The 14,761-nt window shown below is 43.8% G+C and overlaps 1 protein-coding gene across 1 annotated transcript in view; it reads right to left on the reverse strand.

Moving 5' to 3' along the window:
• TRIO (trio Rho guanine nucleotide exchange factor) overlaps nt 1–14,761 on the reverse strand; it is a 348,230-nt gene that overhangs the window by 84,743 nt on the left and 248,726 nt on the right. Inside the window, 6 exon segments of the mRNA XM_045787154.2 lie at nt 2,802–2,901; nt 3,490–3,632; nt 7,297–7,398; nt 9,393–9,583; nt 11,798–11,909; nt 14,326–14,418. Coding sequence (XP_045643110.1) covers nt 2,802–2,901; nt 3,490–3,632; nt 7,297–7,398; nt 9,393–9,583; nt 11,798–11,909; nt 14,326–14,418 — 741 coding nt within the window.

Genomic DNA, 14,761 nt, shown 5'->3' on the forward strand with positions numbered 1-14,761 from the left:
AACACACAAATGCCCGCATTCATGTGATAGCAAACACATCCCTTCTTTCTCATGAGGCCGAATGGCGATGTCCTCTCCAAACTCCAGGTGTTGAGTTATCATCATGAAATCTCACATGCTCTTTATTCTCATGCCAAATACAGACCCCAAGAACTGAGGAAGGTAACTGGCTGCAGTTCTATGGTCTTAGGAAGACAGTTCATCCCTTTTTGGTATTCTGAACCTATTAAGGACCTACGAGCTCAGTGAGGGGCCTTCAGGGAAATACACGCCAGGTCCACTTAAAAGACGAGTTCTGGAGTGTCATTACTTGCAGACGGCCAGGAATCATGGAACGTCAGGCTGGGAGCCACCGGGTGGGACAGCCTCTACATAGCTCAGGTGCAGAGGCAATGTGTGTGCAGAAGTGGTCCTCAGGGAGTTCTGAACTACATAGTGAAGTCTGGAGACAATGCATCAGGATGAGGAAAGCAGAAAATGGTGAATTCCCTCCACAGGCAGAAGATTCAATAGACGGTTCTTTAAAAAGCCTCACATCCTGGTAGACTCCCAGGGTAATAAAATGGTTAATTCCTGCAAACCTATACTATTCTGGTGGTGATTTATTCCTCCTCTCTCATCGGGTACAAACAGAATTTGCTATCTTACTAGCAATAGCTTTAGGATAATGCCTCATTTTTCTATAGGACTTGTGCAGGCCTGAGTCCAAGTTCACATACGCCTATCATACTACAACAGATCCCAAGCACAACTAGTTACACTGTCCTAACTCTAGGATAGAGCCTTATTTCTGTGAACTGCAGGCAGCCACACATCAGGGGACCAGAGCTACGATGGAGGACGGAGCACAGGAACATTGCACAGGCCAGAAAGCACAGCATGCAGTGGACAAACTCCATCTGAGTGGGAATGGTTGTCAGAGCCCCTTACCAGACACGGGGGGCATTTCCAAACCACCACTGCCACCCACTCATTTACACATAACACCAACTGAGAAAACAGCCACCCTTTCTTTTTGGACCAACCTCCAGAAAAGTCTTAACATAACTTTTCAAAAGGCAAAACTTTTTACATTTATTTATCTCTTTGGCAATTTCATTCAAATACCTTATTTCTACAAAGTAAACTTTAAAACTCATCTCTAGAGTAAACCCAGACCGGATCTATGAGAGTGTATTTGGGAAGAACGTGAACTTGTTAGCCCGACGGGCCAATCGATGGTCACAGTGGTGATGCTTGCCACAGCGAGTCTGTGAGGGGTCTGAAGCAAGGTGGCCGCTCCCCTCAACCTGACCTACTGTTCCTTCCTTCAGGTGGAAGTCTTGCATAAACGGACTATTTAGAGAGCTCAGTCACCTCAATTTTTTTTAAAAGAAAATAATCAGAATTACTCTAACAAAATGTTTTCAAGTTCAAACTTTATTTTCTGAACTAAATGGCTATGGGATGGGGCCACAGGAAACATTGCTATAACACACCAGATGCCTGACGTATCATTTCTCTTCTTCCTCATTACTACCACTGGCAAGACATATTTGCCACTGGGCTCTGAGCAAAATAAAATGAGGCACTGTTTTTCTTCTCCATCCTACTACTCCAACCATTCTAAGTTCTAGGGCTTACAATTTGGTGAACTCAAAAAATTGAATAGGAAATACAAATTCAAACCAGAAGGATCTTGAAAAAGAAATCATTGTAGGAGAGCAATACTTTTAAACCCACTTACTTCTCTCCTGGAAACTGCATTACACGCCAGAATCCTCTGCAAAACTGAGTGAGAAAAGACCCCCATCTGGGCCTCTGGGACTTGCCATCGGAAACAGTCCCTGATACCAGACCCTCTCCTGGGTCAGTAGTCGCTTCCAAAGGATGGTGAAGTCAGGACACTTCCTGGCTACAAACAAGGGGCTGTGCAAACAGCGGGCAAAGAACAGACTCCCGTGTCCCCCGCCCCCCACCCCGGAGGGACGAATGTCTCACGTGAGAAAGTACAGCTTGCATCACACAGTGGGAAACGCAGGAATTCTGAACTGGTGGCCCATGAAATAAAACCCCTATTTACCGTCAAATAACCTTTTCGGAGAATTTGGTCTAGCAGTTAGAAACAGAACACCCGCTCATCTCAGTGGGAACAGAAGACTTACTTAGCTGACACGAACGTCCCCCCACTGGCTTTTACAGAGGACTCTGGTTATCTGTGCCTCACGTCAGCCTGGATTCCAAACTCTCCTGTTGATTTCTTTTGTTGGTTTTGAGATTCTATCAGGACAGATCACGGGATACTCTGCACCCCTTCTGCAGAAGGGAGAGCTACACAGATGTTTTCGGATAGCGGCCGGATCGGCTTCCTCGCGGTCGGCATGGGTGCCTTTCCTGCGTCCTGCTTACCCGTGTTCTGAGGAGCCGCCACAGGGCCCACCTGAGGACGCCGGCGCCCCTGCTTCAATCACAGCGGCTCCACTTTGATCATCGGGCCTTTGTGTAACATTTAACTAAAAATAACAGGTTCTTCTGCTTCATGTAAAATTACAAAGCTTAAACACCTGCCCTAGAGCACCCCAACAGAAAACCACGTAATGACACTGGGAAGGGCAGGCAATTTTTCCGGAGTCCTCAGACTTTACCCCTGACACCCCCAACTTTTTGTCCCTGCTCCTACTCCTAGCACCACTTAGCACATAGTGACTGTTTGGAAATGTTGGTGACAAACTGTCATTTATAGACAGAAACAGGGTGCTTCCTATCAGATCAAGACGAGCTACACCCCCAGCCTGCCAAAGAAAGTGCTGGTGACGGCTCACCTTATCACTGTCCAGTGTGTTCTGAGACGTCCGTGAGGCGATGGAAATTGTGTCTGGCTGGCTGCTCCCATCGCCCTGGCTATCCAGATCCTCTCCATCCCTGAAGAAGCAAACAAACTTTTCATTCCTGACACTGCTGGATTTCTCAAGACTGGTGGAGAGCGTCTATCAGCCGCTGCAGAGACAGATTTGTTCAAAGAGGCGCAAACTCATCTGCGTGAACGATGACAGGCCACTCTCGGCTGCGTGTCCAACATGTGTCCTCCGTGTAACGCGCACAACGGTAAGACACAGTTGTGGTAATTTCCATCGCAGAAACGAGAAACACAAACATCTAAGATATGCGATAGCTTGTCCCCGTCTCACACATGACCTATATATGAGTCCAGACTCACACTTGCAGTGGGAAAGGGCAACAGAAAGGGATGTGCATACAGCCCTTCGTTTACTTTATTTATTTATTTATTTATTTATTTATTTATTTATTTATGCCCTTTGTTTACTTTAAGCTAAAGGAGGTTCTTGTCTTGACAAAGCAATTTCATTGCTAAGAATGATGTTAATACGTAAACTATTAAAAAAAATTCCTCAAAATATTTAAGAAAAATGATCTTTGAAAAACAGTTAACACTGCCTTGTTCCCTCCCTACTAAGTAAACAAACCTACCCCCAAATCCCCAGCACTAACCTCCTTCCCTTCTGTCTCGTGGCCGGCGCCGTTTTAGGGATGTGAATGGGCTCCTTCAGGGCTCCTTTCAGGTGGATAGTCCTTTCCTGGATTACTTCGCGGATGTGCTTTATCCAGTCCTGCTTGTTTTCTATACTGGAAGCCTTAACAAGGCGTGAGAGTCAGTCAGGATACAGAAGCAGCCCTTTCCAGAGCCTGCGCTAACCACACTCAGGTCTCCCCCATTCCGTTTCCCATTTTCAAAATAATTTCACAGCAGAACAGCAACCGCATTGCATGTTTAATTTGCCATTTTGAATATTTTTCAGTCAAAGCCATTTTTATTTTAGAGCCTATATGTTACTCCATATTTCTATTTTAATAATTAATCATTCCCCAGCCCCCAAACCTTTTAAGCAGCTCTGGGTGAATATGAAAGTGCAGCCGATCCCAAGCCCAAGTGTCTCTGAAGCTATTTACGCAAAGACTAGAGGTTGGCGGTCCCTGGGCAGCTGCCCTGGTGCCCACATCTTGCTGCCTCAGGCACTGCACTCCAGGAACAACATTTGCAGAAGCTCCCATGCCCCCACTTGTACCGGTGTCCACCCCCACAGCACTCTGTGGGGTCAGGACCCCTTATCCTTGTGTCAGAAATGTGCCCAAGGCCACACGGCTGGCACAGGAAGCAGCCGGAATTCTCAGGCTGGCACTGGACGGACGGCATCCATGTGGACGACAGAGTCCGTCCTCCCAAGCTCCGCCTTCACCTACCTCTGGCTACACCAGTAGCATAAACCAGCTAACCCACAGCCAATCACAGACCATGGGTTTACCTCAACTCCATTATAACTTTCGAGAAATATTTTCTGAAAATGACACATAGTAGATATTCAATAAGCATTTGTTGAATGAACACATAGGACAGCACTCTTTCCAGATTTCTTCCTTTCACTTGGCCTCAAAGGAGTTTTTTTTTTTTTTTTTCTTTTGCATGTTCTGGGCCTAAGTAACAGTTTTTAATTTCCTTGTGGAAAATATCAACCTCCTATGACATAAGCATAATTCCCTTTGCAAATGACTGAAACAGTCGTCAGAGGGATTACAGCTGAGATCCTGACGAAGAGGAAGCACTTCCTCATGGTGCACCTTGTCTTCAAAAACAGAAAGTCAAGGCCCGTGTTGGGAAAGGAAATTAAAATTGAGACTCGTTTTCCTATGTAAAATGTTTTAACTGGAAGATGTGTCCTTCAAGTCACTGAGAGCTAGGAACGGGGAACTAAATGAAGGATAAAAGGAGCTTCTTGCCCCCATTCCCAGACCTGAGACTGGGAAGCCGTAACCCAAATTATTCTGGGGCCGGAGGCAGGGTGATTAGGGACTGGGGGAGTCCATGCAGGAAACAGAGGTGTCTCACAGTGCAAAACTCTGAAAACTACAGATCTACTGACATTTAAATGCCTGACACAAACGTACAGGTTAAACCAAAAGAAGTGTCTCAGAAAGAACATTTGGCAGAGTTTAGAGACAACTGAGGGAAACTGTTACTATGGTTCAGAAATAAATGAAATTCTCATGATTTAATAGAGTGAAGTGATCATTACACTTATGGAGAAGAATTTTCCTGACCTTAAAGAAATTAAACACAGAAAACAGGTGCCAATTTTTCAGAAATAGTAAGAGAAAGGTAAGCCAGCCAAATACTAAATAAAAGGTCCCACTTGTCTAAGAAATGGGAATAGTTTGTTTCAGACTCTTGGTAGTCTCTGTCCGTTTAAGGAAGGATTTGGAAATAGGGTTCTCCCTTCCAGAGGACAACATAAAAAGAGACCGCAGTTTTATTTTATAACTACTAGGCCATCAGTGTCATTGTCATTACCACCAGTACCTCGTCCACCTCCCTAATCAGCTCTACCAGCACTGCTCTCTACCCCGCCACCAACACCTCCACCATTATTTCCACCACCACCTCCACCATCATCTCCACCACCACCTCCCCCATCATCTCCACCACCATCACCTCCACCATCACCTCCATCTCAACCACCTCCACCATCATCTCAACCACCTCTACCACCACCTCCACCATCATCTCCATCTCAATCACCTTTACCACCACTTCTACCACCACCTCCATGTCTACCAGCAGTGCTCTGTCCACCACCATCACCTCCACCATCATCCCCACCATCGTCTCCATCACTACCACCTCAGTCACCGCCTCCACTAACCTCTCCATCTTAGCTGGCATCTCCACCTCCACCTCCATTTCCATCACCACCACCAGCTCCACCACCGCCTCCTCCTCCACCACCATCACCACCTCTATCACCATCTCCACCTCCATTTCCTCCACCTCCTCCACCTCCATCTCCACCACCACCTCCTCTGTCTCTATCTCCACCACCACAAAGCAATCTCTAAAATGAATGAGGACATCATTTCCTTTAGTTTCTCCTTGGAAGGCAGAAAAATATTACCCAAAATCCCCCTAGAAAGCTTTCATCTGATAAAGCCTGTAGGAAGTCTTATTCATCAATTGCATCATGAGTATTTTATTATATCCTAAATGAAAGTAGTCCAAATCTGGCTAAAATATCTGGCACTATTTCTTAGATGCACCCTTTGACATCTGTCACTGTAGTAATCTGGATAAATACTTACTATGAGTTGGAAGTTTTATGGTTTTGAGTATACTTTAAAATTTTATGGCTTAGGAAAGTTCAGTTATCTAATATTTAGCTATCAGTGCAATTTATATTTTATAGGGCTTTATGCCAATACTAACAACACGCTGGGTTGGTAATCATATATTCATTACAAAACAATCCATCATTTCCATGGGAATAAAGATCTTAGAAACACAATGGCTTTCACTAAAGTACAAATTCTTTAAGAGCGAGGTATCGATGAGGAACTCATAGTTGCTGGAAATACTGGTGAGAGATTAAAAGGAATGTACAAGACAGAATCACTGGCATGCAAGTTCATACACCAGAGTCCCATTAAGCTTTTGGCTCATTTCCCAATATTCTACAAATCTTCAGCAACATCTTCCACAAATCATCTTTAAATCACTTATGGCCTTTCCAGGCAGCTAAAAAAGACAGTTCCATCTGTATTTTCTCAAACACAGAAGGAGGGAGGACACAGGACACCCTGCGAGCCCTGTGTCTTTCCTAGGAGAGGCTGGTATGATGAAAGCAGAGTTCAAATCAAATATTCAAACATATTTGGCCTCCCCCCCCAACAAAAAAAAGCACCCTTAGTGTTTTTGAACACTTTAAATCCTCACATTATCAGCCCCTGTAACTGATCATTATCTCCTTTTTTTCTCTGCCCCCTAACCAGAAAGCCAAAGAGCCTGGGACCCCATGAAGACTCGTGGCATGTTCAGCTCTGAAATGGCCCAAGGCCTTCACAAGTTCATCAGGTGCCTATTTCCCTTTAAAAACGAGGTGAAGTGTGCGGTGAGAACTTCTGATCCACATCTCCTTCCTCCTGTACCTCAACTCCCTGCATCTCTGATGGACTCGACTAATTCTTCTTCAGACGGCAAGAATGGGAGAAGTTTAAAGAGATTTCTCTCCATTTGACCTTTAGAGTAGACGAGCAAAGGTTTACCTCAAGGCATTTTACCACTAGAGTACCAAACTGAATTTATTCTCTGTTCTTTTTGTGGTAATCACCAATCCCAAGAGAACACAAAAAGAGCAAATAAAATGACATCAAAACCAGTATGTTTCAACAACCGGAAAAAAAAAAAAAAAAGCATACACAGCCATGATAAACTTGCCCCTCTGCACATTCCCAAGCTTCAAATGAACGTACCTTAAGGACAATTTTATTATCTGAGGTTGGCGTCCTCCCCACCCACAGTGCAAATTTGCAAGGATCTCCTTCAACGTGTTCTGTGACACCCAACTCTGAGGTCTGGATAAAAAGGTAATTACATAATTAGATGACAATAATATTCCAGCGGGATACGGAACAAAGACCAAGAAAACGATTTTTGGTGACTTGCGGTCATGCCGGGTTATAACAACATAGTTTGTTTACACTGATGGGTAATCCTCAGCTCTGATTTCAGTTAAAATGAGAAAGTTTTGTTCTTAGGCCACCGTGATTGGTTGCATCCCTTTTACTTCCTCTATGTACCTCTACTGGAGATCCTGATGAGGGTCAACCAGCAATCCAGAGGAAGGAAACCAAAATATCTAAAAATCCTGTTATCTGGAAAATCAAGAGTTGACCATTTTCAACTGATGAACAACAAAACGAATCTGTCTTAGTTGCAAAGGAGCTGCCGCCATGCATTTTTAGCACGAGCAAGTGGCTTCGCAGAACACACATAATGTCTTCACAGTTCAGTTATTTTCCAACTTGTTCATCAAGAGCACTACCTTTTAGTATTTCACCGATAATTTTAAGGGCTAAGAGACAAAATTTCTCTCTGTGACATGTGCAGCTGTGATGGGAGTACGTGGAAGAGTGTAGGTGATGGTCCACATCCTCAGTCCCTCCCCCACAGTCAAGCTGACCCCTAGTGCGTTCTCCCCCCTCCAGCAAAGGAAGTGATTCATAATCATGGCCTCTGAGGGGACCTTAACTTTTAAAAGATAAATTAAATGAAGATGTATCAGCTTCTAAAACAGACTAGCTCAGTCTCTGAGGATAGATTAAAGCCAGCTAGTGAAATTACTAGCCAGCAATGCTGCATTTTTTCTTTCCAGTTACAATATGATCTAAAATGATGTAAGGTGGGCCGTGAGCCAAAAGACAATCTCAAACAGGATATAAGCCAAAGAAAATGGTATGAAAATCATTAGTTTGAACTTGCAAATTCCAGATTATTATTAAAGATGATTTCTATATTGCTAGTATTTTATTACTTTGGGAACTTGATTAATATATGGATACCATAAAAATACACGATGTAGATGTCCAAACTGCAAATATCTACCAAAATTTATAAGCGATCCATCATATATAAAGAAGAAACCAAATGCTATTACATTTTCTATTCTTTCTCTGATGGTGATTTTTCATTAGTTTTGCCCAATCCTCCCCCCGCATGACCCTGCCCAGCAGCTCTGTGCTGACAGCCCCTGAGGTATTCCCATGAGGGAAACACAGAAATACAGTGGACCTTGAGGAGGACACGTGCCTGAGACTTCTCTGAGAGTCAACATGTGGTTTTATAAAGAGACTCCTTGGACTTGCGTCTCTTGGGAAAAAGGCATCAGGTATGTTCTTTTGCCAGAAAGTACACTCACAAGTTAAATAAGAATTCAAATGCAACACAGTATCCACCCAGCACTCAAGGGTAGTGAGTGCTCTCTGTACAGATGGGACTGTGGACCTTTGAAACTATTTTTGCTTATATATATTTTCTCTAATAACCATATTTTGTTATTGTAAAGGACCATAAATTAACTTATTTATTTTTCACACATTTATCTTCATTGAAAGAAAAATTCACACCTCATCATTAAGAGCCCACAGGGAGCCACCCAGGAAGGCTGCTTAATGTATGTTCCAATGTTGGTGAAAGAAAAATTAATTAGAATGATTTGAGAACTTAATTGTAGAATTCATATGATCAATTTATTTGTAAAGTTGGTTAAAGCACACAAGAGATAAATTTAAATTCACTTAAAAAGTGTTTTCTCATCCTCAGGAGTCTATGGAATTTAGAAAAAGCAGGTCTATGAAGTCTAGCGAAGCTAAAACCCATGAGCTCCCTCTAGTGGACTGGAGACCGTCAAGAGAGTTTCACTGCGAAAGATGAAAACCTTAAAATTCCAGAGCTCCACATTTTAGGAGTTTGGGAGGTTAAACTGAAAGCAATGGTCATTTTTTTCTACCCGCAAGAAGACTGCAAGTGTGTTACCTTTAAATTTACAATTCTGAACGTCTATACTTACAAACAATTTGCTTTTATAAAGGTACTTGCTTCTGCCACTGGAATCTTTCACTTCTTTACTAAATACTAAGGACATTTCAAAAAGGAAGAGATGCCGTTCTCGACCCTTTCGAATTAAGGTTTTTGGGTCCCACACTTGGAAGGATTCCTGCAGAATGAGTTCTCCCTGAGACTCAATATTTTCATCAAACCCTACAACATAAAAACAAGGAGGCACAATCAATTTGAAAGAAAATAAAAAATGATGCACAGCATAGCACTGTGATGATTTAAACATTTGTTCAATGCCCATCAATTAAATCTCAGATTAGAGTTTCCTGTCGGGGCCCCCACTCCATTTTCTCTGCACTGATCCCACCGGACAAAGGATAATTCTTCCTAAAACGTGACTTTGCATTTATTTTCCCTTGTTCCAAAAAAAAAAAAAAAAAAAAAAAGAAAGAAAAAAAATAAATCTCACAGATTTATTCTTTGAACTCTATCTCCTTCGGGTGGCATTCACACTATTTGAGATTACACTGAACTCCCTACTTCTCCTTGGTCTGCACTCATGACATTCCATCACACAGACCTCCTCCGCCATCCAGAATGGTCCACGGACCTCCCCCCAGGCCACTGCCTACTCCCCGCCTGCGTAATGATCCTCTGTCTCTTCAGCCCAGAACACCCTTCCTGGACAGTCCACAGCTGCCCCAGCCTTTCCTCTAAGGCTCTGGTCTGGCCTTCCTTGGTGAGTTCTCCCATCTTTGCAAAATTCTTCATGTGAATCAATTGCACTCCAGCCATGGGGTGGCTTTCGCTCTGCTCAACTCTTCCCAGAAGTGGCCCACTGCATGGACTTTCAGCAAGGAGGCTGGATATCTGGAGCAGGGGCTGCTAGTTCCCTCTCGACTACCGCTCTCCCCTTGTTCTCCACAGACAGAAGCTGCCCCTGTGGCCACTCAATTAAGTGCTGCATTTCCCAGCCCCTGCTCTGCAGTCAGGACAGCCACGCACCCAAGCTCAGGCCATGTGGGGGAGTCTTGCGTACAACTCCTAGTTTCTGCCCTTCCAGTAGCTGTTCCTTCCCCGCCCTCTTTCCCCATTATCTTCCCGCTCGATGGAACGTTACCATGGTCTTGACATCCTGAACCCAGCCAAGCAGACAACATGTAAGCAGTGGAGAGAAAGTACAGAGAACAGAGCCTGAATCCTTGATGATGCTGTGAAGGGCTGCCACACCAGCTCAGGGTCTCACATCAGAGAAAGAAAAAGCTATCTCCCCTGGCCTCTGATTTTTGGGTCTCTACTGCAAACAGTGGACCTCTGCCCCAACTAGTTACACTGCTCAATACTACTGATGACAGACACAGGATAGAAAAAGCATTTGGGGCAGGATTATTTCTTGTACATAATTGTGTACCTTGATAATAAGAGTTAAGCTCTGTAACACAGAAAGAGCCCTTTTAAACACAAGCATCCATGGAAATGTCACTTGCAAGAGTAATTTTTAGGTGCACCTGGGTGGCACAGCTGTTAAGCGTCTGCCTTCGGCTCAGGGCGTGATCCCGGCGTTATGGGATCGAGCCCCACATCAGGCTCCTCTGCTATGAGCCTGCTTCTTCCTCTCCCACTCCCCCTGCTTGTGTTCCCTCTCTCGCTGGCTGTCTCTATCTCTATCGAATAAACAAATAAAATCTTTTAAAAAAAAAAAGAGTAATTTTTAAATTCATTTTTCTGACTCTCTCTTCACCACATTACACACCGCCATGTCCCAGGCTCTTGCAAGTGATACAATGGATACAGATATGGGGAAACAACAAGCTTTTTAAAGGATTTTATAATCACAGGGGCTGATCTTGCCTGCCTTCCTTCCATCCATCTATCTACCGCGGACACCAGACAGCCTAAAGCAAGTGACACAAGGTGCTACTGGGGTTCTGAGTGTGGACAGCCTGTTCTCCAGTTAATGGACGAGGGCATACTCTTAATGAGGCTGAAGCACTTGTGATCCTAGGGAAAACAATGAAACCAATTCTTTCAAGAAAGAAGGTACTTGGGGTGCTTGGGTGGCACAGTTGGTTAAGCATCTGACTCCTGATTTCAGCTCAGGTCATGACCTCGGGATCATAAGACCGAGCCCTGCATCAGACTCCACACTCGGCTGGGTATCTGCTTGAGGACGCTCTCTCTTCCTCTCCCTTCACCCCTCCCCCACCACGTGCCGGCACACTCACTCTCTTTCTCTCTAAAATAAATAATAAATCTTAAAAAAAAATAAAAAAGAAGGTATTCACATCTAAACTCTTTAACTCCTAATAAAACAGAGGCACAAAGGCAAGAGTTTCAGGGCATGGGAAATCCACTTATGAACAGTGCCGACGGAAAACGTAAAGATGTTCGTTAGGGACGCGAAGAGCCCGTTACCTTCCAGCATGCTGAGGTGCATGGCGTCGTTGGCTCGCTTAGGCACACTGAGCATCACCTCGAGGCCATCTTTTATCTCCCCTTTTCCTTCCTCACAGCAAGTGAGTAGCTCCTGCAAGAGACCAATACCATGAACCAGCCAAAGACCAAAAGCTCTACCAACAAGATCTTTGCAAAAAAGAAGTCTATGAAGAATCCGTGATTTTCAAGAGAACAGACTGCGGTCAACTGGGCACACATTCTCATAGAAAATGAATTACTATCCAATGGATGGAAGGATTTGTCCTGCTCAAGGCAGGATGCTTCTTCAGATCAGAGGAAACCATACGCAGTCACAGTTTAAGACGAAATCAGTGCACACATTAATTACCGAAGCTCAAAAATGACAAATAAAAATACTTAATCAGCACAGCAAAGCATAATCAGCTATTGGTTTATCTGAAGGTCATGGCAGAGTCCAGCTAGCACCCCCGTGTGATCGTGAACTCTCCGGTGCTGTTAATGCCACACCTCACCTAACCTGGAACTCCCAGGTCAGGGGCGGGAGCAGCACCGTGCACCAGGATCCACAGTTACATGCTGTACCTTTGTGCGCAGGATGGTTACCAAAGCGCTAATGATCTAATCACACCTCCCCGAGTGTGATTATATCTCAGATCTACTCGGAGGAACATCTGCTACTAAATGAAGGATAACAAGGACCATAAATGCACGTTCTGGCAGGGTCCAAGATATTTTCTTACCAAGCGTATGAACAGTTATATTCAGTCAGTAATAGTAACCACAGCTTTCTGTGTCCTGGCAGCCCCCCAGAGGGACAGACAGGGCACTGCAGTCAGCTCTGGTCTCATACTGGATAGTTTTAGAGCAACTTGGCACCGGACAAGCACTTTCACTCATGACCAGATGGTTTTTACCTATTATTCTAAGCAGCTTGGCAAAAAAGTACTTAAATATGCTAGGTACAGAAATTAAACCTCACTGGCAGAAAACCTTCCTCGCTGGGGATCTCAACAGAGTTTATTACTAAACTGCTTAAGAACCCGTGGGCAGAATAACATGAGGTTTATAAATTAGAGCCCCACTTTAATGGTGATTAACTAGATGTGAGGTCACTGAGAAAGAGATCTTCAGTGGAAACACGTGCTACAGACAAAATCTTTAAATCTTGAGGACACTGAGAGGTACAATGCCTTTGCAGAAGTACAAAGCAGAAAGCTAATGCGAATATAAACAACTTAACCTCCTGACTTGTATTTCATGTTCGTGGCAAACTCATATTCCTGCAGTGAGGGTCATAAAAGCACTTAATAGGATTTTGATACAAAAGTGCAGGAGAGCTTTCCCAACAGAAATGTCCCATAACAGTATCACTTTAACAAAAGAATATAGCCACTTCTGTTTCTGGAGTTTTCTCATTAACAGAAAGATAAAAAAGAGTTTCAGGATTTCGTAACCCCATCTCTGAACTTCTTTTCTATCTGGGAAAATTACATCATCACTTCTTACTGCTGTGCTGGGGCAGCACTGGGGACAGAGTCAGATTCATAAAATACTGTTCCCAGGATGAGTGGGCAGTTGGTTCATTCTCATGCTCTATAACATTCTCCAGCCAAGGAAATCGCAGGGTAAACATTATTAGGTAGAGGCTGTAGATTCTTATTCTTGTAGTCAAGAAAATATGCGTCAATTTATATGATGCATTCTGTGGCAACGATCACAAATTCTAAGTTTCCTTTACCATTCTACTGTTAAATCCTTAGATTACTACAAATGTGAGATTTTTTTGATGTATAATTGACACACACCATTATGTTAGTTTCAAGAGTATGACATAAGGATGCGCTATTTGTATATATTGCAAAATGATCACAGCAAGTCTAGTTAACACCCGCCACCATACCTAGTTATAGGATGACTTTAACTGTAATCATTCATAACCAAGAGAAAGTGGAGGTCAGTTTGACTCAAGTACTTGGGATGTGTGTGAACAACATGTTCCATAAAGATGTGTGTGACACGTGACTAGACGTCACAGGGAGGACACTGCCTGAGGTTGTGTCCCACCTGGGTTCAGAGTAGAGCCCAGATACCAGGGACCCAGCAGTGACTGTGGGCATAGCCCTCACCCTCACAGGCTCGTTTCCAGACCTGCAGACCAGCACTGTGAGGAGGTGAACTTAACGCACACAGAACATAAAGCACAGTGCCTGGACCATGGTCAGCAAGCCATCCTGGGACACAGGGACTAAGTGATCCAGGGTTGACAGTCTCCTTTCCTTTCTCAGTCTATGTTGGGGACCAGGGCCAGTCAGTAAAGTTCAGGCGCATAATCAAGGAATAGTCCCTTATCTACCTGCTGCACGGAGAAACTGATCAGGGTAACAAATGGCAATGAATTAAAAAAAGTTAATTGGCTAGGTGTTATTTCAAAAATTCAGGGTACTTTACATAAAGTGAGAGAAAAATGACAAAATAATAATGCACAGTTCACAGAATTTTGCAGGCAGAAGATGCTTCATACATACTTTTAAAAGAAGTTGATACTTTGTTATTCGCTGAACTGGCTTAATAAGGTAAGAAGAGATGGAATTGGCTAATCCATGCCGCTGCTGTATTTCCTGAATTAAGAAAGAAAAATTTATATACTGATGAACGTTACTGGGTAAATTAGATAGCATGAATTAAAGCTTTACATTTTTTACCTCCACAATGAATACACACCTATCATTCTAGAAATAAAAAGTAGAAATCACTATTTATTCTTTTAATATGCTGAACATAAGAATAAGTTAATCACTTTGAACCAGAAGAGAGCAGTGCTCAGTCTGGATTCCTGGCTTTCACGTGCAGACGTCAAACAGGCCAAGCCCACGACTCCCAGCTACAGGGCCCGTGCTGGCCTGGCAAACCCCCAACCCCCGGGGCCAGCCCTGGCGCCATTCAGCCACAGGACACTGAGCC

This window comes from Ursus americanus, chromosome 15 (genome assembly GCF_024610735.1).
Source record: "Ursus americanus isolate L20-20 chromosome 15, mUrsAme1.1.p, whole genome shotgun sequence".
In the NCBI taxonomy this organism is placed as follows: domain Eukaryota; kingdom Metazoa; phylum Chordata; class Mammalia; order Carnivora; family Ursidae; genus Ursus; species Ursus americanus.